The sequence below is a fragment of the Halichoerus grypus genome, chromosome 12 (genome assembly GCF_964656455.1).
Source record: "Halichoerus grypus chromosome 12, mHalGry1.hap1.1, whole genome shotgun sequence".
Lineage (NCBI taxonomy): Eukaryota > Metazoa > Chordata > Mammalia > Carnivora > Phocidae > Halichoerus > Halichoerus grypus.
In genome coordinates, this window is record NC_135723.1 from 104,865,735 (window position 1) to 104,889,912 (window position 24,178).

The following is a 24,178-nucleotide window of genomic DNA, read 5'->3' on the forward strand; positions in this document are numbered from 1 at the left end:
GAAGCCTGCTTCTCCCTCTCCCACTCCCCCTGCTTGTGTTCCTGCTCTCGCTGTCTCTCTCTCTCTGTCAAATAAATAAATAAAATCTTTAAAAAAATAAATAAATAAAAACTTTTAAATGTATGATTAGTAATAGTATTAGTACCACATAATATTATAGCATATTAATATAACACGTACCCAGAGGGTGAGCAAACTCAGCTTGTGCTTTAGAGCAGCCCGTCTCTTTCTCGTGGGGTGGACCTCCCGTCCCCAGCTCAGGACTGCCGAGCTCTGGAACAGCGCGTGTGGCCTGATGCCTTCTAGAGCTCACGGTGCAGGAATGTTTCCCAGTCACCCCCACCCCCAGCAAGCAGCCTGGTGCAGGAAGCATGCTATTCGTGGGCTTCATACAGACATTTTCTGAATTATATACTGTCATCAGTTTATAGCTTCCTTGAATTTTGAAGAAATATGTTGAATGAATATCTGCTTATTCTCACTTATTTTTCCCCATTCCCTTTTTAGGCTTCTCTACAGTTTAGCCTTTAATGCCAGGTTTCTGAGACATCTTTGGTTTCTCATCTCTTCTATGACAACACGGATGATCACAGGGTATGTATCACATGGACTTACAAATTGAGCTTATGTACATGGAAAGTGGCAACCTAATTAAAAATATTCTAAGATGGTATTTTAAAGTACTACTTATTTTATGTAAGAAAAATTCTAGATGGTCTCAATTTCATAAGAAGGAGAAATTAATGCCTAATTTTACAGTTGTTTATCTGTATACATTAAGTATGGATTTATCTGAGAGTAGATTTGTTTTTAATAGCCTACTCATTTTTTTAAAACCGTATGACTTTCATATGTTTTGAAAACACAGAGTTGAAGCAAATTTAACCCCATTATAGACTTTAAAACATGTTAAATGTTGAAGAAATTGGTTTTTGGAACTTTTTATTTATGTAATTTGATTTTTCTTACATGAATCATTATGTAACTTGAAGTCTGGAATCTTTAATAGGCATATTTTAATTGAATGTGAACTAAACAGAAAATTTAATATTCAAACGTCCTTTGTGGTGAGCTGACCTAGCCTAGTGCCTCGTTGAATTCTCCTCTATCAGGAGTCCAAGCTAACTCCTCTCTGCTGTAATAGGAAAAGATGAGTGTGTGACTCAGGTAACCAGAGACTAAACTTCCGAAATACAACTAACTATATTAGTAATTACAGAGGTCTGCAGTCCAATGAAGGAAAGACACCTCTCGCCCAGTGTCTTTTAGGGCAAGTTTTAGGGCAAGAGTTTGGAAGGGAGTGTCCTTCTGTCTTTTTGTCTGTCTCCCCCTCTCCCCCCACCCTCTCCCTGCCTCCATCCCTTCATGCCTTTCTTTCCTGACAGGCGGTTGAAGGAATTTCTGGTGCGTGAGGGTGGGGTGTCCAGACTGTGAACACACGCTGATTGGGTCTGTGGCATGTCAGGCGTGGGTGTGCAGAAAGGACACTCACACTGGTGCTTTGTCTCACGGCCGCTCCTCTGCAGCAGGAGGGGGTATTCGGGTCATCTGCACAAACTCGTCTTCTAATAAAAGGGAATGTCGGTTTATGAGTAGCATCACTTTGAGTGACGTGCTTGGTTTTCTTCATTTAATGTCCGTGGCTCTGAAGTGAGTACTGATGCCACAGCGGCTGTGGGCACTTAGAAGGGGGATGAACAGGGAGAGGCAGCAGGGACATGCCTTAATGTCCACAAAAATCCTTTTACACCCTTTCATTTTCAAATTAAAATGTAAGGTTTTTGTGTATGTTTTGTTTGTTTTTCTGGTGCTTTTCAGCCACTTATGACGATGCCGGCCTCGGCCTATGACAGGTTTGTTTAGTGCAAAAGATCAGGGATCATTGGGACAGGAAATTATCATTGGCCTCAGAGTGTTTCAGCTTAGCAACTCAGACCCCGCCACGGCTCTGCCTGATGATTGCCTGTTTGTTTATGGCGTTGGTCTCTTGGTAAGGAAGTGGAGTCACAGTGTGTGAAGGAAAAATGAGGTATTGTTAATTATATTAAACTATCAGTATTACTTTATAAGTTTGTAAAGTTATACAAATTTTTTTAAACTGATTATTTCTTAAAAGCAATTTGAGAATTTGGGTTTCACTTTACTTGTTTGATTAAAGTCCCTTAAGAAATGTATGATGGGATATATATTAGGATTGTATCAATACAATGTAAGTTTCTTGAGTTTACTATTGGAATAAGATTTCAAATTGAAATGCCTGATTTTTCTGAAACTGGCATTGAGTTAATTTGGAAATAGTTTCATAACAGGACTTACCCTGGGACTTGTAAGTTCGAGCGAGCATAACGGTCATCAGAGGACATGAGGAAATGTGCCTTTCCTCGCTGAGCCCTGTGACGCGCTGGTGGCCTGGGATAGAAGCTTCTAACCTCCGGGGTGGTTGGGTGCGGCTGAACATGCAGGAGCGCGTGGACTGCCGGTTCGTCTTCGCTCTTGGACATCCGTGACCAGAGCTTCTCAGAGCTGGCACGGGGCCTTCTTGTCTTGAACTCTGTAGACTCTTCTGACTATGACTTGCCCATTTCTTGTCACACTGACACCAGTAGTAAGTAGTCTAAGTAGTACTCTTAAAATTCTTTCTCAACAAGAAAGCATTCGGTAGCAACTTCTGCAGGAGAGAAACTCTTGTGGAAAGGGATGTGGTTGCCGCACACGCGGGTGGGAGCCGCCCTGCGGAGGCTGTGTCCAGAGGCGAGCGGTCACCTGTGGTCTCGGATGCTCGCCTACCAGCCAAGTCTCCGAGTTCTGAAGCAGTGTCTTTTCCATTGCAGTAAATTGTGGACTTTTTATTTGCTCATAAGTCTTTGAGATTGACTTGTTTGCAGAGGAGTATTTGAGTCCATGTTTATGGCAGGAAGAGTGGCCAGCAGAGAATCAAGAAACATAAGCTTCCTTTACGTCTCTGCTGGAGGAGACCACAGGCACACATCTGACCCTCCTGTCATTTAAATGACATTTTCTGTCATTTAAATGAAAATGATTCATTCCTTTTGTTTACCTTATGGGGGTTAAAGAGAAACAATAAGCTAAGGCTGAATAACGGCCTCATCGTGTCTTAGGGAACCCCAGTGTGAGAGCGTTGAACACTGGACACGTATGTGCCTAACTGCTGGTGATGGTTGAGTACCAGGGCTGGTGACAGGTGACAGCAGGAGGCTGGCTTGCCACTCTTCTGTAACTCGACCTGGACCGTGTCCCCTGAATAGCATTCGCTCATCACTCTCCTCTATTGTTTGTGTGGTTCTGCGAGGGAACCAAGAGATACAGACCATTTTTACTACTATCAGTGAAACATGACATTAAACTGTTCTTCTGTATGTCAACACAATTTTATTGGGTGACTGGCCCGGTGCTAGGCTTGGTGGGGAATAACTCAGGAGGTAGAGGAGGGCTCCTGCCCTCTCAAGACTCGCCAGTTCAAAGGGAGCCCCCATGCCTCTTTTATCCTAACATAAAGAGCCTTTTTCTGTCGTCCTGGCTTTGGCCATGACGTAGGACAGTTGTACTTTGTCCCTTGTTATATGCCCTCACTGCGTTTTTATTTTGGACAGAACACTTTCATCCATTGCTCCACTCCGCTCGTGTAAGTGCTGGGGCGGCACAGGGCAGTAAGGGCACGCACGTTCAGGATCGGGATGCGTAGAAAGATGGTCAGAGTACGTTTCTTCTGCATGACAGCCGAGTTCAGGCTACACATCTGGGTCCCTGTCCTCACAGCCCTGTTGGTGGCAGTGCTCTCCCCTGAAGTGGGCCCCATTGAGGTCTAAAGCTCCAGGTGGCTCAGGCCCGCCCACCAAAGCCACACTAGGAATAAAAGGACATTTGCCTGGCTTTAACTTCTGCCTTGCTCTCTCACATAACTTTTGGCAATGGTGGGCAACCAGTTGATAATTTGTGGGTCCTTACTCCCGGTCATAGCGCATCTAATCTATATCTGTGGTTTTGTAGAAATAGATATTGAAGGTATGAAGATCAGAGAGTGATCTTGCCTACAACATTTGCTAGCTCAGGACGGATAGGAAATGCTGTAGGGGACCAGGGGGCTTTATAGATTCGAAAGAGCTTACAGGTGAACCTCTGGTTACTGAATGTTCAACAAGACAAGGAACCACATTTAACCAAGGGAGAAGGGGAACAGATTCTAGGTGGGAGAAGTAAATTTAACAGCTCACAGCTCTTAACACGTGAGAGAGACGACAGGGCTCTCTAAAGATGGCCCTACTTTTTAGAGCTATTCTAGGATGTCTCAGGACTCCTGGTAAAAGTGGGAGCGGTAACAGGAGCTGGTAAAAAATGTGGCTAATAGAAACAAGGCCCAGTATACAAGAGGGGAAACTATTCCTGAAGGTTTTATCAAGGTTCAACACTCAACAGTTTTGAATGTTCCTAAATGTAAGTAGCTGGATAAATTTTTCATGAGACCAGCATGATACTTTGTTAAATATGTTAAGTAGAGAGGGGGGTGAGGGGGTGGCCTTCCACATAAAAGTGGCATTACTTACTATAACCCTCTGTCTGGGGACCACCGGCGCACGCTCAGTGACTGCTTTCGTCCGGGTGATCGTGGTGGCAGGAACACTAGGAAAGAGCGCTGGCTTGGTGTCCTGCTTTCTAACTTGAGCTGTTTATGAACCCATATTGTTAGAAGGACTTTACCTTCCCTTTAAGTAGTTTGATTGCTAATACGAATGTTATTTTCCCTGATTATGTTTGTCTGATGTCATAATAATTCATTCCCAAATCAAAACTAACCTTAAAATCATTTTTTTCTGCCATTTCAAGGTCTATGGTGCCGCTGCTCCAGGTGATCTCTAGGGGTTCTCCGATGTCTTTGGAAGACTCCAGTCGGATCATCCCTCTCTTTTACCTGTTTAGCTCTCTCTTCAGTCACTCGCTAATTTCCATACATGACAATGAATTCTTTGGAGATCCCATAGAAGGTAAGAGTTTTGTTTTTTTGCTGGCTTCATGGCCTATCTGTTTTCACGGGTGCTAGAGAGGTTTTAAGCCTCTTAAGCCTTTTAATGTGTTAAGAAATGAAAAAAAAAACAACAAAACCCAAGTATGATAGAATATTGGATTATGTTTTCCAGTTGTAGGTCAAAGACAATCATCAATGATGCCTTTTACTCTTGAAGAGCTGATAATGTTGTCTCGCTGCCTTCGAGACGCCTGCCTAGGGATCATCAAGTTGGCTTATCCAGAAACAAAACCAGAAGTTCGAGAAGAATATATTACAGCATTTCAAAGTATTGGAGTTACAACTAATTCTGAAATGCAACAATGTATACAGATGGAACAGAAACGATGGATTCAGTTATTTAAGGTATAGAGTATATGGGGTTTTGTGTGTGTGTGTGTGTGTGTGTGTGTGTGTGTGTTTACTGAGGTCAAATAATGTACAAATGTGTTCTGACTTGACTCATAAGAATAGAAGTACAGGTTTGTTTTACGCATAATTTTTAATTTGCAAAATTTTTTTAAATGAAGAAAAGTTCATTTTCATTTTACTTTTGCCTTCCTTGAAACCCTTGTTTTTACATTGTTACATGCATCTTTTATAAGTTGCTCTAAGTACTTAGACAAAATGAATTATAAATAAAATTTTTAAATATTTTCATTTTTCACTAAACGATCTCTTACAGATTTTATTTTTTTAATTTTTTCAGAAATTGATTAGCAAAGGTGGGGGATAAGGTCATTAATGTAATGCAAGTTGCATATAAATTATTTTAAAATATCTTCACTTTTAACCATGCAGAAAGAGAAGTTCTGAGTTACTGTGGCTGGAGCGCTGGCAGGAAGTCACCACCGCTGAGACTGTAACTGTGGGGTAGAAAAAAAGAAAAGAAAAAGGGTGCTTGACTTGCCATGAAATTTCTGCAGCAAACACATCTAGTCAGCTAAAATCGCTCATTAAAGGAGTGAGAGCAGAAGAAGTGCATTTTCCAAATTGAATGCTGGATTTACAGTCCGTTTAATACCCGCGACCCCTCGCACACTAATGTGCAGTTCGAGTCATCAGCTGTCCCTTCAGGTCTTTTATCACTGCTTTTGTCAAGCTATCTATTTAATTGAAAGAAGTTAATTGAATGAAAATGATCAACTAAGCTTGTATTAATATTGCTAATGGAACTTTCTTCTTGGCCATGTTTGGAGAAAGATGTCAAGCTAGACTTTAGGAAAGGCCCATTAATGCTTGCACTTAACCTGATGGGCTAATTAAGGACTGCTTATTCATCCGACGAGTGCACGATAGTCTCTATCCAGCCCATTCTGCCTGATTTTACAACACATTTCACTTATGAGCATGAGCATTAGTAGCTGTGAGAGTAACTGATAATGTTTTGATTGCACTGAACACAGTACTAATGCATCATTGAATTTATAATTTGTGCAGATTGATGTAATATATGTTTGCACAATTTATTTTAATTACCTATCTCTATATTCCCAAGTAAACTTTAAAGGGCACATGTTGAACCCTTAATATATCCATTCTTAAAGATTGACAATTTTGCAACTTTTTAAGTTAAAAATAAACCAGCTAACCTATTTCAAACTTATAATTCTTAGGTAAACTTGTCTGGATATGTGTATTGTGGTAGCATATGTGTTTTTCTTCAAGTATTTAATTAAACTCTGGGATCTTTGTTAATAAAGCTTTCCATTATGTAGGATATCGGGTTTTGTGTACAGTATCAGATAATCTCTTATTTTATAGCACCTATTGAGAATTTCATAATTTTCATATGCCAGGCTTATCTTTAGGACCTAGAAATCTCAGGATTTAATAATGCTACAGAAGGTATTGTCCCCTGGCCCTATTTTATTTTACTTAAGCATTAAATGAAAATTTTCTAGTGGATGTTTTCTTATGCCTCAAAATGACTCATTACCACTTGATTAAGGATTGAAGGTTTTAGGAATTAAGGAGAAGGTCAACGTTTTAGGTAATGGGATTGTTTTAGGTTTGAAATTGAGTTGTTACAAAGACTTTCTGAGTTTAGGACAGAATTGTTTGAAGACAATTTTTTGAACAGGATTCCTGTTTTTTGGGGGGTAAAGAAACAAAAACAAACTTTTTGATGCTACCTGATGGTAAGCTGAGCCCTAAAAATAATGAAGAATCAAGGCATAGTCTTTGTGTTGTAGAGAATGGTTCAGCTGCTGTTTTTCTTTTAAGAAAAAATTATCTCTAATACGAGATAAAAAGAATCCCCCTCAGTGGTTCCTGTGTCCCAGACAGTATTGTAAGAGCTTTACGTATCCTGAGTCATTGAACACAGTAACTCTGCCAGGAACGTGCAGTTCTTACTCCATTTTACAGATGAGGTCCCGCAGCTTGGGGGGGTGGCACGGATAGAGCTGGCCCTTGGACTCAGCTGCTCTACATCCCCCTCCGAAAAGTACTAAATAGAATGTTAGCATTTTTTGTGTATTTTAGTGCCACATTTGTGTTGAGGAACTCAAGGTAGAATCAACCGAAGAAGGTAACAGCATTTCGCCAATGATTTCCTGCCTTCCACTGATTTTGACAGAATTGCAAATGATGAGACCTGACTCCTTCAACCGCCAACCATTTTCATTTTTCAGTCTTATGATGGTCCTTTCAAACTAATTTCTGTGAGAGGCTCTGTTGGCTGGTCACAGAACATAGAATTTTAAGTGGATAGAGTCATCTTTCTTTGTCACTATAAGAATTGAGGTCAGTTGCTAAGCCCTGCATTGACACTGCTAAAACAGTTTATGCATTTATCAAATTTATAAACTCCTCTTGAAGTGTAATTTATAGCTATAATTACTTTAGCCCTATGAGGAGATAGGAAGTCCTGTTTGATATGCCTTTGTGTGCAGCTGTCAGCCTAAATAGGAGTCACCTGCAAGGAACAAGGTGCATCGGGGAGCAAGAAGGAGACTCTTCATGCCTTTCTCATCTGCACATGTCTGTATGGGGAGAGAGAGGTCTGTGTTGTGAGTGATGTTCACTTTCTCAGTGGCTAATTTCATTTTTCAGTTCCAGAAAGAATTTTTTAAAAAGTGAAAATTAAAACAACCACACCCTAACGTAACCCTCCCATGCCACCATTAGGTAGCGTGTTCAGCGGAACAGTACACCCTTTGTTCTCGTAGAGCTGCCTCGTGCCCTTTTCCGTCTTTGAAGGTTTTTGTTTCTGACTACTAAATAAAATGGGTACTTTAAGAAATATTTTTGTAGTGTTTTAAACATCCTGGAGAATCCTGTTGTCTTTAAAAATACACCAATTTTCACAAGTAGTAACTAAGGGCTTTATAAAACTTGGTTCACCTTTGACGTGGGTAGCCTGCCTCAGACGCTTCACGGCCTCTGTGGATTCGGGCATTGCTCTCGCCAGTTCCTTGAACACCCGGGCTTTATCCCGGGAACGCTGATTCCACCCCACGCTGGCGAATCATGAGTGGTGTTGGCCCAGCCCTTGCTCTCTCAGCACTTTTACGTGGTGAAAAAGACAAACATTCAGCTAATCACATTGAGATAAACGAGATCAGTACCATTAGCGCACATAAGACGGAAAAACAACTGCTGAGGTCACTCAAAACTTTTCATTTACTCTAGGAAAACGGTCATTCTGGTCTACGAGATGATGCTCTTGGAGCTGGTGCTTTATTGGTGTTTCTCGTATTTCATTTCTATATATTCTTCATTATGAACTCAGATGTGTAAAAAATTCTTAGAGGATTTACATTTACCACATTGTACATTCACCACACTTAAGTACCCATAGATTATGTGCTATATCCTGTACTTTGTATTGAACTTCTTGAAGAATTACCTAAGATGTTTGATTTTACTTACCATATTTTACATACACGATTTAAGATAAAAAGAGATTATTAGGGGCGCCTGGGTGGCTCAGTCGTTGAGCATCTGCCTTCAGCTCAGGTCATGATCCCGGGGTCCTGGGATCGAGCCCCGCATCGGGCTCCCTGCTCAGCGGGGAGCCTGCTTCTCCCTCTCCCACTCCCCCTGCTTGTGTTCCCTCTCTTGCTGTGTCTCTCTCTGTCAAATAAAATCTTTAAAAAAAAAATAAGAAGTAGGCATTTAAAAAAAAGAGATGATTATTTTATATTAAATGTAATTTTAGTCTTGCAGTTGGCTTTCACAATTTGGACTATATGTACTTTTTTTGGGTTACAATAATTTAACTGAGTGTCAAGAATCTCCATTCAGAAATGTGAGACTGTACTTAGTGGCCTTCAGCCATTTAGTGTACATACAGTGCTGATTATGTATATGATGAAGCCATATGTGTGCGTAAGCACATCTCGAGTCGCTAGGATTTCGTGTCATCGTTGTAACCAGTGCACTCAGAAACATACGGGGTCCTGTGAAACAGTGCCTGTTAACTTGCCGTCTTGACCTGGGACAGCTGTCGAGGGTGGTTTTTATGAGTGGTCTCTATGTTTCTAAGCAGTCACCTACTTGATCCTTTTAACATTGGATTCAGGGAGCCTGTTTACAACTATCACCTATTCTTAATTCAGATGGTAAATAATAGAACATGTATAGCAGTTGCATGTGTTTCCGAATGTTTACTTAAATAATTTTTTGAGTTATTGAGCGTGTATATAGTCTAAGGTTTAGATCTAGCATGGAAGCACATGATGTGGGGGACTAGAGTTAAACACCAAATAAATGTAATAGGTTCTATTTATAACTATTGAAGTCTGTTGAAACTGTATATTGAGCTCGGTACACCTAGTTATTCCAGTGTCTGCTTGTTTACTGTTTTATCTTCATATTTCTTAACACGCTAGTTCTCGAGTAACTGCATACGTATCAGGATCTCCTGGGGAACAGTACAAACAGTTGAATGGTTTCACCTCAAATGAATGGAATTAAATTCGCCGGTGCTGGTGCCCCTGCATGGCCTTCATCAGTAGGAGGTTTCAGGATGCAGGGAGGGGTGAGGAGCCGTAGGCCTCACTGCACAAAGAGGTTACTTGGGCAGATGTTTATAACCTTGGATCTCAGTTTGCAAAACTGGACTTATCCATGACTTAGGTCTTGTTTAAATCTAAAATTCCTTCAGTTTTGGAACAGTCTTCTTTAGTAGGCTTATCTGTGCCAGAAAATTTAATAAAATTGACTGAAAGAAAGACTGCCTTCAGATCTCAACACTGCCTATCTGTTGATCCAGTTCAAAATTGTGACCCCGGTTTTCCTTACCTTTTACAATCTTTAGTCAGTTTCTGTAATTTTAGTGGTTACCTCCATATATTTTCCTTCTCAGTACTAAGTATCTGTGTAGAAGTTGAGTGTGTGATCCTGAAAATGGGTGCAAAGAAAGGGGATATGATCAAAAGTGTTTTGACATCACAAATGGACTCTGCGCGGGGTGCCTGGGTGGCTCAGTTGTTGGGTGTCTGCCTTCGGCTCAGGTCATGATCCCAGGGTCCTGGGATCGAGCCCCGCATCGGGCTCCCTGCTCAGCGGGGAGCCTGCTTCTCCCTCTCCCGCTACTCCTGCTTGTGTTCCCTCTCGCTGTCTCTCTCTCTCTCTCAAATAAATAAATAAATCTTTAAAACAAACAAATGGATTCTGCGAAATTTTCACGGTTTCTTAAAATTTGCATTTTTCTTTAAAACTTAGAAGAGAACTAGTTTAAATGAAGGAGGAAAGTGTTTTTAGTTGAATTTAAGACATGGGATTTGACATTTCTAAAAGAATTTTTTGGGCATTGGTCCAGGGCTAGTATTGCCAGATTTAGCAAATAAAAATGTGTCACCCAGTTAAATTTTAATTTCAGATAAATAACAAATGCTTTTTTTAGATAAAAATATGTCCTATGCAATATTTTGGATATATTTACATTTTTTTAAAAGCGGTATTTGCAGTATATTTATACTAAAAAATTATTTGATATTTTTTTGAAATTAAAATTTAGTGAGGTATCCTTTATTTTCTCTTGTAATCCTGTCCAGGACTCATCTTCAAGGTTGGCTTGCTGTCAAGTCTAACTTTGTAAGACCTGCTTTTTCACAGTGACTCTGTCTGGACAGCTCATCCTTGACACACCTCCTGAGGCCCCTGTCACTTTGTGCCTCCCACTTCTTCCTCCCTCCCTCCCTTTTTTTTTTTTAAAGAAGGTCACTGATACCAGGACATTTATAAGTAATATGTGATTACTTCTTTTTTTATACTTAAAATGTGAAGGTAAGAAAGGTATTGAAACTTTTTATTGTTTAATTTCACCGTAATTTAAAAGAAGAAAGTAAGTTATGGCATTAATTGCTTCATAGATAGTTTAATATTTGTGACCTGTAGAAAATAAATGACCTCATAACCACAGGTTGAAAAGAGATGACTGCCAGGAGGCGGATAAAAGGTTTTATTCTGGAGTTAGGCAGCCCTGGCCCTACCCCTCGGCAAGCCCTGGAGCAAGTCTCTCACCTTCAGCAAAGCTGAGTGTCCCCCACTGTGCGGTGGGGAAAGCCAGTCCCCGAGGATGTCAGCATCCAGTGGGACTATGTGCGTGAGCCGTAAGTGAATGGGTGCAGTTAAATCAATACGTGCACATATTGGTCAGAAAGCATGTCTTTTGTTAAGAGTTGTGTATTATGTGTAAATTTCAGCCCAGTATCTGTTCAGTGTGAGCTTATTTAAAATACTAGTATAGCTGGTTATGAAAGAGGAAAGATGGGCTGTGATACTCTTCATACAAGACGATGGTGCCTCAGTCTCTGCTGTTGGAAGAGCAAATGTTTCTTTGGTGTGCTCCGTGTGCACTGACCTGGACTCGTCCCAGACAGGATCACACACGTAGCAGAGATGTAAGTGCATTAGGTCAGTGACCATACTTTGTTACGACCGTAAAGTTAACCAGATAGAACCCCAAACTAGGCTGTTCTTAATCTACCTCAGATGCACTTGAAATCCGTAATCATAAACCCATAAACCCCTGAGCGAGCACAACAGGGTGTCAAGAGGTGAGGATAACCAACTGCGAGTTAACCTGAGCTCATTTCTGCTGATTCAAAAAGGGTATTACTTAGTATTAGGACAGGCTTTCTACAGCTCACTTGGTAAGAAATATCCATCAGTCAGAAAGCTGTGTTCTAGATCTTGAGACGTTTGTACTGATGTAGTTTTGTCCGTGTGGCCAAACTGCTCGAGCATTACTCTTTCCTCTGTCCGTGGGCATCTCATCCAAGTGGTGTGTCCACATTCTAGTAGTCTAAGGTGTCAGCCAAGGGCCTTTTCCCACACATTTTTGTTGAACACAGAATTTTTGGTATCCCTGAATACCAGGATTTGCATGTCATAAAAGAAACGTTTGTACTTCTATCGTATATAGATGCCGAATTGTGAAATTTTAAAGGTAAATCTCTATTAACAATTAAAATTATGCAATCTTGTTTGTCTTGTGGGTATATTTGGTGGAAATTTATTGCATTATCCTAATTTTATTCCTTACCCAAGTTATATTTTATCCTAATTCCTTATCCAGATTATATTTTACTTGATTAGAGGCAGTGTGTATAGAGGCCTGGCTGACTTTTTCAGAAAACATCATCATAGTCTTACTTTAATTACATAGTAGTTGTGTGATGAAATCCTGTTTGTAAAGGTTTAAGACTTTGGATTTACAATTTTATGTTGGTTTATCACAAAGTACATTTGTATTTAATATAAAACATCAGGTCTTTTTTATTGTTTAATTTCTTTTTTAAAGATTTTATTTATTTATTTTGAGAGACCGAGCATGTGCATGAGCGGGGGGAGGGGCAGAGGGAGAGAGAAAATCTCAAGCGGATTCCACGCCGAGTGCAGAGGCCACTGTGGGGCTCAATTCCACGACCCTGAGATCCTGACCTGAGCCAAAATCCAAGGTTGGACGCTCAAAGGACTGAGCCACCCAGGTGTCCCATCATCGGGTCTTTTTTAAATAGGCAGTGCCATCAGTTCTCTTTAATCATGTATTTTTAAATTTACAATTAATTATTGATCCTAAGTCAATCATCAAATACCTACTGGGTTTCCAGGTAGTTAGTAGGGAGTTTCTGCATCGGGAGCTTCCTGCGTAGCCAGGGAGGGACTAATGCTCATTGCAAAAGCAGTAACGAAACGGTTCAGCTGTGCTGGTGTGGGGAAGCTTTATGAAAGAAGTTAGACTGAGTCTGTGTAGAATTACGGTGAGGGTAGGCCTGACTCCAGAGACTTACATAAGGAAAATACTGGAATTGTTTTTCTTTTTTTGACAGGTGTCAGAGATCCATCCAGGACACTATTTTCCCCTCAGTGCTCTTGATAGAGTGTCTTTTCAGAAAAATATGAAATGCTATTACTGTAGGAAAAATTTTTACAAAATTGCCGTATATTTGGAGATGTCCTGCATTATAGCTCACACGAGCTAATACATTTCCAAATTTGTGTTTGAAAACTTCATTACTACCTTCTTTGTAGTCCGCCTTTAACATCTTCCTGATAATTTTCCTCCCTTCGTTGGCACGTGGCTAACTGCTTTGTACTTGAAATTCATTCTTGTGACCACAGGATGAGGTACTTCTCTGTGGCCTGATCTGCGGTGGCCTAGGGCAGGCTTTGCGGCCAGGCCCCTGCGCACTCAGGCCTGTGGCGGGGAGCGCGCCCCGTCCTCTGCGGGCTGGTGCTCTTGCTTCCTTTGTGCCGGGGTCGTTCCTGAGCTTGTTCCGTGACTTAGCCCTGTGCTTCCTCTGCAGGTGATCACCAATCTGGTGAAAATGCTGAAGGCCAGAGACACAAGGAGAAATTTCTGTCCTCCAAACCACTGGCTGTCAGAACAAGAAGATATTAAAGCAGATAAGGTTTACTGAAAAATCTTCCTAATATGTTTTGTTAAACATATTTTTTCAGCTTTTGTCTTTCTGGGGAGAAGGATAAGTTCTTTTAAATTGTTTCATTTATTACTTATTATGTAACTAAATATTAACAGTAAGCTTTTTTATTAATTCTTAGGTCATAGAATATATAACAGTATCATTGACTTAAAACATACATCCTGAGTTTATTATTAAACCTAATTTTCTCCTTTAACTACAAATTATATTGGAGCCTCGTGGCTCTTTGTTGGGATTGCAAGAGATTTTGCTTTTATTGGTGTCATAATTATCAATGTGTATTTAGCACTTAAAGGAGATTGAATATGTCCTTGATTTGCTAAATGAACAGAGACAAATTTGAATATTACTGAGATCTAGATCTAAAGTAGATTCAATCGTATAAATATTTTTAGAAATTTAACAAAGATCATGAACTATGTGAATTTTTGACGAATAAGAATTTTCATTCTTGTCAGAAAAAGGCATGATTGTATTCATTTCAAAATCTTGGGGATCAGGGCAGAGAGTGGAGGGTGTAGAAGAAACAAGACCATAGAAACATTCAAGAAAAGAGAGCAGCGGTGTTTTACGCCAGGTTCAGATACTGTGTCTGCACGAATCTTGAAGCGGGTGGCTTCTAGCTGTGCCCGCTGGTGAGGCCGAGACACCATGCCCCGTCCTATAGTGGTGGACGTCCTGTAGCGAGACCCTGGGGGGCGGGGGGCCTCTGAACAACACTTACCACCCAAAGGAAACAGCCTTTGGTACGATGGGGCGTTCTGTTACTGGAGAGCACGGGAGCCATGGGCGGCTCCGACCGTCCAGACTAGGTGCAGCGAACTGAACCTCAAGTAGCCTTAAATCTGCAAGTTCGTAAATATACAAAAAAGAACTTGATTGGCCATCTTGTGGGATGCAGAGGAACCACCTGATTTTGAGACTGGCTTGGAAAAAAGAAGTAATCATGCCCTGAGCCTGCCTTTCTTTTATGAACTTTATGTACCTCAGGCTAAGCAAGTAGTGGTGATGGGAGAGCCTTCTCGGTGTACAAGTAGCTAATAGTGCATGAACCAGGGTCCCACAGTCTGCAGGCTGTGATGAGTAAGCAGTCTAGGCGGTGCCCTGGGGTACAGACCCCACGGGGACCTGCCGAGACCGGGCTGGAGGCCCCCGCGGATGGGGGTCGATCACTGTGCTGCTGCTTGACTCCAGAAGGCTCAGCTATGGAAAAATGGCAGCTGAGCCAAACTGCGTCTGGTGGCATAATTGATTCCTGTTTTGGCACAAGTTCTTGATCTCATGGCTGACCTCAGCAACCAGACACGTGCCTCTTGAGAGAACACGCTGCCTGTGAAATGTTCTGGCCAAAAGTCCAAGCTGGATGTGATGACACCTCTAGGTGTAATTGCACATTTATAGGGAAACGGAGGGCCTAGAAGCCCACGTGAACACCGAGGGGACGCAGCTAGCAAAATCCAATGGTCGGCAACATTGCTGGACAGCTGACCGGGGCCACAGCCAGGGCTGAGGGAGCAGGCAGAGCCTCGGGCTGAACAGAATGTCCACGGACCCCAGCCCTCCTGGGGTACTGATGCAGACAAATTAAGTGTTTAGAATTAGGAGACACTGAATATTTAGTAATAAGAAGAAATTGTTAATTCTTTAAGTGTGATGTGTTTTCATTTGTAAGTGATCATATTATGACAGTTTACTAGATGCAGATATTACACAGCATTAAAGAGAACAAGTAAGATTTCCTTGGGATGTATTAGGGAAAACAGTTACAGTGTGAAAGTGTAAACGGGCAGCCGACCAAGGAGAGAATGCATGAAGAGGACATGAGGTCAAAGAGCAGGACCTGGCAGCGTGTAATGTACGCACAACATCCATGTAGTTCACATGTGGCCAGTAAGAGCTCGTGCCGGGGCACGAGGAGGTACTAAGCCAAGTTGCTGGCCCCACAGGTCACCCAGCTCTACGTCCCAGCTTCCAGACACGTGTGGAGGTTCCGGCGGATGGGGAGAATCGGCCCCCTGCAGTCGAGCCTGGATGGTGAGTTCTCTGTGGCCTGGCACGTTTCTCCTTCAGCCCAGGGTCATGGGCTCTCGTTGACATACTGGGAAATCCACTCTTTTTGATGTACTGTTCTGAGATTTTTTTTTAACTTTTTTAGTGGGGGGGAGGGGCAGAGGGAGAGAGAGAATCTTAAGCCCAACACGGGGCTTGATCCCCACGACCATGACCTGAGGCGAAATCAAGAGTCGGAGGCTCAACCGACTGAGCCACCCAGGTGCCCCTAGTGTTCTGTGATTTTTGGTAAACATCTGCCTCCGTGATCAACCATATAGAAAAGATTCATCACTCCGCAAATTATCTGATGCGCCTTTGTAGGTAGCCCCTTTCCCCACCAGAGCCCCTGGCAACTACTGACTTGTCTTTCGTCCTGATAGCTTTGCCTTTTCCAGAATGTCTTTAAATGGAACCATATAGTGTGTAGCCTTGTGAGTCTGGAAAGGAAAAGTCCAGGCATACCTCTGAGACATGGCAGGTTTGGCTCCAGACCACCGCAATAAAGTGCATGTCCCAAAATGAGTCAAACGAAGTTTTTGGTTTTCTAGTGCATGTAAAAGTTAGTGTGCAGGGGCACCCGGGTGGCTCAGTCGGTTAAGCGTCTGACTCTTAATCTCGGCTCCGGTCTTGATCTCAGGTCACGTGTTCAGGCCCTATATTGGGCTCTGTGCTGGGCGTGGAGCCTACTTAAAAAAAAAAAAAGTTAAGCATGCAGTAGCATTGCGTACATACGTACCTTCATTAAAAATACTTTCAGCTAAGAGACGCTGACCATCGTCTGAGTTTTCAGTGACTGGTAATCACTGATCACAAATCACCGTAACAAATATAAGTATGAAAAAGTTTGAAATACCGAAAGAATTACCAGAAACAGAAAGTGAGCAAGTGCTGTTGGGACACGCTGGATGCGGGGTCACCACGGACCTTCAGTTAGTAAAACACCGTGTCTGCGAAGTGCGGTGAAGTGAGGTCACGTGTGCGCAGAACCTCACGGAGGCGTTCCCCTGTTTTGCAGTGGGTTTGGAGTCCCCGCCTCTGTCTGTGTCCGAGGAGAGACAGCTGGCCATCCTGACAGAGCTGCCCTTCGTGGTTCCGTTCGAGGAGCGAGTCAAGGTGTGCACTTTGGTGTCTTTAGAGATTGACCGCGTACTACATCATTTCAGTGTGAAAGAATTAACACCAACGCCAAAAGCTCTGAAGTTGCTTAGTGCCTAGCTGGTTATATAATTGTTATTTTTCTCACTAGACTGTAACAGTTGACAGTGATTTATAAAAGCTTAGTCCAACCAAATACCTCTGTATAGACTTGAAAGATTTTTTTCCCTTAGTTGTAACTGTAGTTTAAATGCCTATCACACCATTGTCTTCTTACAATGGGAGTAGAAGGTCTTTTTGTCTAGTAAATCTTGCATTGTTTTTGAAAATGCAAATTTTTTTTAAAAGATACGCTTCTGTATATTATGTTGAGGTTATTTATTGCAAATACTACTTTATAAAAGAGTGATGGGCAGGTATCTTAAATTCCTGCCTGGTGATTTTTGATGAGTGTACAAAACTTTGTTTACATTTATCTGTTTTGAGATTTAAAATGTTTTGTTTGTGTTCACCAACTTAGCAAATTTCTAAAAACTACTAGGCTCTATTCTTAAGTAATGGCTTCGAGAGGGTAATTTTAGTCCTGCTCACTTTCTTTATAGGATGAGCAAAAGAGTGAGTTTCTTTTAAAGCTATTGGTGTTTCTTTGTTAAGACCCATCGGCACCGGGCACAGATGTAACTGACATTACATAGTTCCTGAGCTCCCTCTACTGGATTTTTAGCATCAAAAAAAATTACTTGAATTTTATTGTTTAGGGAGATTTTCTTACTAATACTAATATACAGCTTTACAAAGCTATTCTTTTTTCTTTACCACCTGGGATTTTCTAAAGGGTTTGCAAAAGAAAATACTGAAAATATACTACAGCATGGGATTTTTAAAATTTGTTACAAAATTTGTTATGAAATGGAGGAAAGGGGCAATATTACAAATACATAAATATTACGCATTTACTGAGAAGGCATAAAGTCCACATTTGATACCTTGCCTTTGAAAATTTGCTTCAGGATTTATGGACATAGAAAAGTTAAGATTTATTTAGCAGTTTTTCCTTTAGTTGCTTATATTTCTAACAAGAAGTCTGTTTCTTCAGATAACCTGACAACTTCCCCTGTTTGTTAGATCTTTCAGAGGTTGATTTATGCAGATAAGCAAGAAGTTCAAGGAGATGGTCCATTTCTGGATGGAATTAATGTCACAATAAGAAGAAATTATATTTACGAAGATGCTTATGACAAACTTTCCCCAGAAAATGGTATATATGATTCTGTGTGTCTGCATGTGGCAGGGGAGGCGAGGGATTATTTTAGAAAAAGGTAGTCTTAAAACATTAGTGTCCGTCATCTTGTTCTGTAATGACTTTTTAACAGTGGAATGGACTATGTCAGATTTGGTAGATGTATATTATCAATTAACATTGACAAATAATTATCCCAACAGGAGCCTTTCAAATACTGATTTTTTTTTTAAGGCAAGAAACTCCACTCACAAATGTCTGCGTCTAAAATGTAGTTGACAACTTTTAATTCTGAAAATGTTGATGGGCAGCCATCGACATTCTGTATTATGGTATTATGATAATCTATTTATGTATATATTCTAAACTCTAAGCCATATTTAACATATCAGAAGAAACCCCACTGCAGTCCAGACCCCTCTACAGACAGACATGTGCATCAGTGACCGGAGCGAGTCACGCTGAAACAGTGATTTGGATCGCATTTAGGGCTCAGCAACCTGTTTTGTCTCATGTGACTATTTGACACCCAGTGTTAAATGTGTAGTGTTATCATTTATATATTAATAATTTTAACTTCAGAGGATGGTATCCATGATACTGCATGAAATTGGGGCTCGATCAATGCAGGGAATTAACAATGGAAGCTTGGCAGGATCTGGAGCACAGCTTTAGGAGGTGATGGGAGGGTGTCAGAAATGAACAGTTGCCTCTTCCAGGGGAGCAAAACTTCAAGTCATTTTTTTCTTAAAGAGCTGATTGTGCTATACTGTGGGAATAACGGAGGGCGGCGAGCATCAGTCACTGGCCCCTTCTCTGTCCCAGGGTTTGTGTGCGAGGGTTTGATGTTCACATGATGTGGTTTTGTCATGGAATCGGGGCTGCAGACACCACCAGCCCAGTCCTGACCTGTGGCTGTGCACTCTCCACTGCACCAGCGTACTCTTGCCCAGCATAGCACGTTTTAAATCTTCTCTGTGAACCAGGCAAAAATCTGGTACTCTGACTTCCAGCCCAACGTACTTTTGGAAACGAACTGGGCCTCCCTCCATGGGGATCCGGTCCCCATGAATCAGCTGGTGCAGCTGTTGCGTTGTGTCCCCGCACGCTGCGGGACAGGGTCCTCGTCCATTGTCCCCTTCAACTAGCTGGTGCTCAGTAGGTGTTGGGTTTGTGCTTGAACCTGGGGAAGACTCAGTCGATAGACAAGATGGTAAATGTGCCATCAACTCAGAAGTGTTGAGAGTGGAATGGAGGGGGGTTGATGCCAGAGGGTTTTATAAAGCCGTGGGATTTAGGAGAGGGAGCAGTGACCGCCGACCGTGCGCACACATGGTTCAGGCTTGCTTCCTGCACGCGCCAGAGTTGGGATGAGCTCCTCAGCCCAGAAGGAGAGTGTGTATCAGCAATTTTAAATTAACTTTAAAACTATTTCATGTAGATGATTTTTAAAGACGTTACTGTCCAGGGGCGCCTGGGTGGCTCAGTCGTTAAGCATCTGCCTCCGGCTCAGGTCATGGTCCCAGGGTCCTGGGATTGAGCCCCGCATCGGGCTCCCTGCTCAGTGGGAAGCCTGCTTCTCCCTCTCCCACTCCCCCTGCTTGTGTTCCCTCTCTCGCTGTCTCTCTGTCAAATAAATAAAATCTTAAAAAAAAAAAAAAAGAATATGTGAAGACATTACTGTCCAATTATAACAAGCCCCAAATTTCCTAATGAATCCTTAAACTTAAAGTTACTCAGAAGTTGATCACACCCTAACTCCCCAGGGCGTGCTGATATTTGCATTGAATTTAAGGGAGTTGGAGAAATCCTTTCCTAATATGTATGTTATAATGCTTTACATCTCTGCAAATAGTCTCTAATTCAGGCCTTATTAACATGACTTTTTTAAGCCATGTGTTAAAATTGCTATTTTGCTAGGGAGAGTAGTAAAATTAAATATCATCTCAGAATGTTGCATTTACTTCTGGCAAATTGGTGTGAGGTGCTGTGTTAACTGATCGTTTACACATAATCAGTTAATACGACTGCTCCACGTGCCGTCTCGTCCTCACAGCGCATCTGGCCTTTATGGACACTCATCATCTCGTATTCATGTCTTCTCAGGACGGTTTTCTTCCTCTCTCTTTTATTTAAAATTTTATTTATTTATATAATCTCCACACCCAGTGTGGGGCTTGAACTCACACCTCCGAGACTGAGCCAGCCGTTTCCCTCAGACCAGTTTTCTGGAGTGTGGGTGTTGGCCCCGTGGATGGTCAAGCTGGCTGCTGGAGCTCAGAGAGGTGGGGAGCCCAGCAGGTGCCCCAGCCCCAGCCCCAGCCCCAGCCCCAGCCCCGGGCTTCCAGGAGCTCTCATTGCCCCGCCCCGCCCCAGTGTGAGACCGGGGCGAAGTGATCACAGTTACTGTCAGGACTGCTGTAGCTCTTGATGTCATCATCCGTTAGCTTGGATGAGAATCCGCTAGAGCTGGCTCTGGACTGTACTGCAGTCGGTTCCTGAGAGCCTCGCGTGTCTGTGCTTTTGTGTGTGAGTGGGTTTTATTTTGTTTCATTTAACGGGCAGGATTTATGACATTGTTTTCCTGAAGAACAAACTATAATAGGGTAAAATAAAAGTAACATTTTACTTAGGTCCCCCCCTCCCCACTGAAACCTTAGTATATAAGTAGATATTTTATTTTATTTTATTTTATTTTTTTATTTTTTTTATTTTTTTAAGAATTTATTTATTTGACAGAGAGAGACACAGTGAGAGAGGGAACACAAGCAGGGGGAGTGGGAGAGGGAGAAGCAGGCTTCCCGCTGAGCAGGGAGCCCGATGTGGGGCTCGATCCCAGGACCCTGGGATCAGGACCTGAGCCGAAGGCAGACGCTTAACGACTGAGCCACCCAGGCGCCCCTATAAGTAGATATTTTAAATTTGTCCTTAGAAACAAGTAGTGGCAAGGTATCTCAGGCTAGATTTGATTCTGAAAATATTATTATGCTATTGTGTATTACCATTCACAGAAATGAGCTTCAGGGAACACAGAATCTCAATTCTAGCCAAATTAGAGGGGTGACTTCTGTGACTGCCCACTGAGTCTGCAAAAGATAATGACGCACTCGCGCTCTCCTTGCTGGTGCCGCAGGTGGAATGAGGGTGGGAAGCGTGGGCCGTAGTGGAGTGGTTCCCACTCACAGCATTGTACACTTAGAATTTTTACGGAATCTGCTACCTGCTGACCATCAGTTTGAGAAATAATACATACAACAAATGCTTAAAGTTCATCCTTAAAACTGGGTATTAAGAGGAATATGTAAAGGTGAGAAATATCCACTGTATTTTTATGTTGCATCTATAATTATCCGCTTAGATTTCTCTTGGCATTTTACCTAGATCTTGAGATTGAACGTATTTTGTAATCCTATTAATCAAAATACATGCAAATAACATATTCATGGAGTCTAATCAGTAAAAAGCATGTTCTTCATGTAACTATAGTTAAATTTTAAAAATAGAAGAGAATACGGTTTGGTATAAAAGCCTCTGCTTTGTAGGTAATAGACCTGTCTTTAAATTACAGCACCCCCTTTACAGTGTTAGCTGCAGGTCTTCAGATACGTAACTCAGCCTTCCTTTTACTTGGTTTTCTCACTGCAGAATGAGGATAATTCTTTTTTTTTTTCTCTTTTTCAAGTTTTTATTTAAATTCTAGTTTGTTAATACCCAGTGCAATGCTTGCTTCAGTAGAATGTATTGACTCAGCACCTCCACCCAACACCCAGTGCTCATCACAGCAGGTGCCCTCCTCCATCCCTTCACCCATGTAGCCCCTCCAGAATGGGGGTAATTGTTAACCCAGAAAGTTGTTAAAGGACTTGAAGTAATGTGTGTAAAATTCCAGGTAATTTCTAGCTCGGGGCAAATACTCAGTGGTCGTTACTCCTTTACAAAGTACAAGAGCAAGCTGAAACCAGGTGGTTTAGGTCTGTTTGCCTTACTGCTGCGGGAGATGTGGGCGTCCGCACGGAGCTCACCCGGCACAGCCTCTGTCCTCCCCCCTGCCGGCTCGGCGGAAGACGAGGTCTGTACTGCTGGGCACAGTGGTGTAGATCTCAGTGCATACAGTAAATCGTCCTGGCCCTGTGTGAGCCATGTTCTAGAATAGTCCCGGCCGGGTTCTGTGACTTCGGAAGCACTGACGCCCGCCCACCGCCGTGGTGGAGGCCCTGGCAAACATGCATTCTGCTGAGCCCCTTTCTGGAGTGCTTTCTCGAGGTGCCCTGTCCCTCGGGAGGTTTGGGGTGGCCGCACAGGAAGCCTGGAAGATGGCAGCCGCTCATGAGAGCCCCGGAGCACTGGTGCCACGTGCCCACCTGGGCCAAGCCGCTCTGCACCCACCACGCTCGCCCAGCGGCCCGCCCCTCCACCCCTGCCCGCCCGCTGAGATGCAGAGCACCCCAGGACGCAGGGGGGAAAGGAGGAAGGACGTGCCAGTTACTTTCTCAAACCTGCACCTTGAGAGAGCCTGTCCAGTGAAGACCACCTGGTTTCGACTTTTGGCAGAATCCCTGTCATTGGCTTGTATTTGGGGTCTGTTGTATCACTATAGGGGAGTCAGCCCAGCCACACTGTCCTCTTGAGGACCTGGCCGGACGTTTTTCTAAGATGTCAGGCATAATTAAGCAACTTTGCAAATTTTTTTGTGTTTTTATCTTTGTGGCACAGTATAACCAAAGAGACTTGACCTTTTTCAGCCAGATAACACTTTGAAATGAAAATGGAGACTCTGGGTTCTGACTCTCCTGCATTGTTCACCTCTTTCCAAGACTCTCTATTGTTGTGGCACCAATGTCTCCTTTATTCATTTGTTTTTTGCCTTTCCTGGTAACAATTTCTGTTCCCCTTGTATTCTTATGTGCTTAATTCCCTCCCTCCTCTCCTCGTAGTTTAGAGTACTTTAGAGTGTCATGTCCTTTAGAATATGAGGGGTAACTTAATTCTCTCCTGAGCGCTCTGTCTCCCCTCACCTCCATGTGTGATACGTGAACTTCTTTCTCTCTTTCTCCCATTGTCAGCTTTGGGGAAAATACGGGTCCGTCTCATCATCTGTTTTTACTCTCATTGATTTTTTTTTTTTTTTGAGTCCTGCATTAAAATATCTCTAATATTCTTGCTTCCCTTCCCAAAACTTCCTGTAATACCAGCTTATTTTATTGCCTTCTTTTAAAATCCTCTCTCCTCCCCTGTTAACCCCCTTGCTTTCACAGAGCCTGATTTGAAAAAGCGGATCCGTGTGCACTTACTCAATGCCCATGGCCTGGACGAAGCCGGCATCGACGGTGGTGGGATTTTCAGAGAGTTTCTGAATGAGCTGCTCAAGTCAGGATTTAACCCCAACCAGGGGTTCTTCAAGACCACTAATGAGGGGCTCCTATACCCCAGCCCGGCCGCTCAGATGCTCGTGGGAGATTCCTTCGCCAGACACTACTACTTCCTGGGCAGGATGCTTGGAAAGGTAAAGTAACTTTATATGGACATGGACCTCAGACACAGGATGTTGAAGTTCTTCCTTTCTGTGTGGTTGCTCTGGGTCATTGAAGATGTTTATTCAGAATTGCTGAAGTAATTTTGGTGAACCCTGAACAGTATTCTTTTACATAATAACTAATACTTCATTGTTACACGTTGCATGCACAGTAGTCACACACATAAATCATTTGGGAAACCTGGGGGACATATATTATAAAACCCTGTTTGTCGAAGTCTCTGGGTAGATGTCTCTTGCCATCAGTGTGCACCCTGGAAATACTGTCAGTCTCCCCGTTGCTCTTGTCCATAGTGTTCAAGTGGTTCTTTTAAGGTTCTGTAAACGTGTAAAGTGCT

The 24,178-nt window shown here is 42.4% G+C and overlaps 1 protein-coding gene across 4 annotated transcripts in view; it reads left to right on the top strand.

The window, feature by feature from the left end:
- The window catches only part of UBE3C (ubiquitin protein ligase E3C), a 121,153-nt gene that overhangs the window by 51,552 nt on the left and 45,423 nt on the right, over positions 1 to 24,178 (top strand). For all 4 annotated transcript variants that reach the window (XM_036068701.2, XM_078059807.1, XM_078059808.1 and 1 more), the window contains exons 11-18: positions 508 to 594; positions 4,843 to 5,000; positions 5,154 to 5,386; positions 13,783 to 13,887; positions 15,867 to 15,954; positions 16,988 to 17,085; positions 18,193 to 18,325; positions 23,563 to 23,810. In XM_036068701.2, coding sequence (XP_035924594.2) covers positions 508 to 594; positions 4,843 to 5,000; positions 5,154 to 5,386; positions 13,783 to 13,887; positions 15,867 to 15,954; positions 16,988 to 17,085; positions 18,193 to 18,325; positions 23,563 to 23,810 — 1,150 coding nt within the window. The remainder of the gene's footprint in view (positions 1 to 507; positions 595 to 4,842; positions 5,001 to 5,153; positions 5,387 to 13,782; positions 13,888 to 15,866; positions 15,955 to 16,987; positions 17,086 to 18,192; positions 18,326 to 23,562; positions 23,811 to 24,178) is intronic.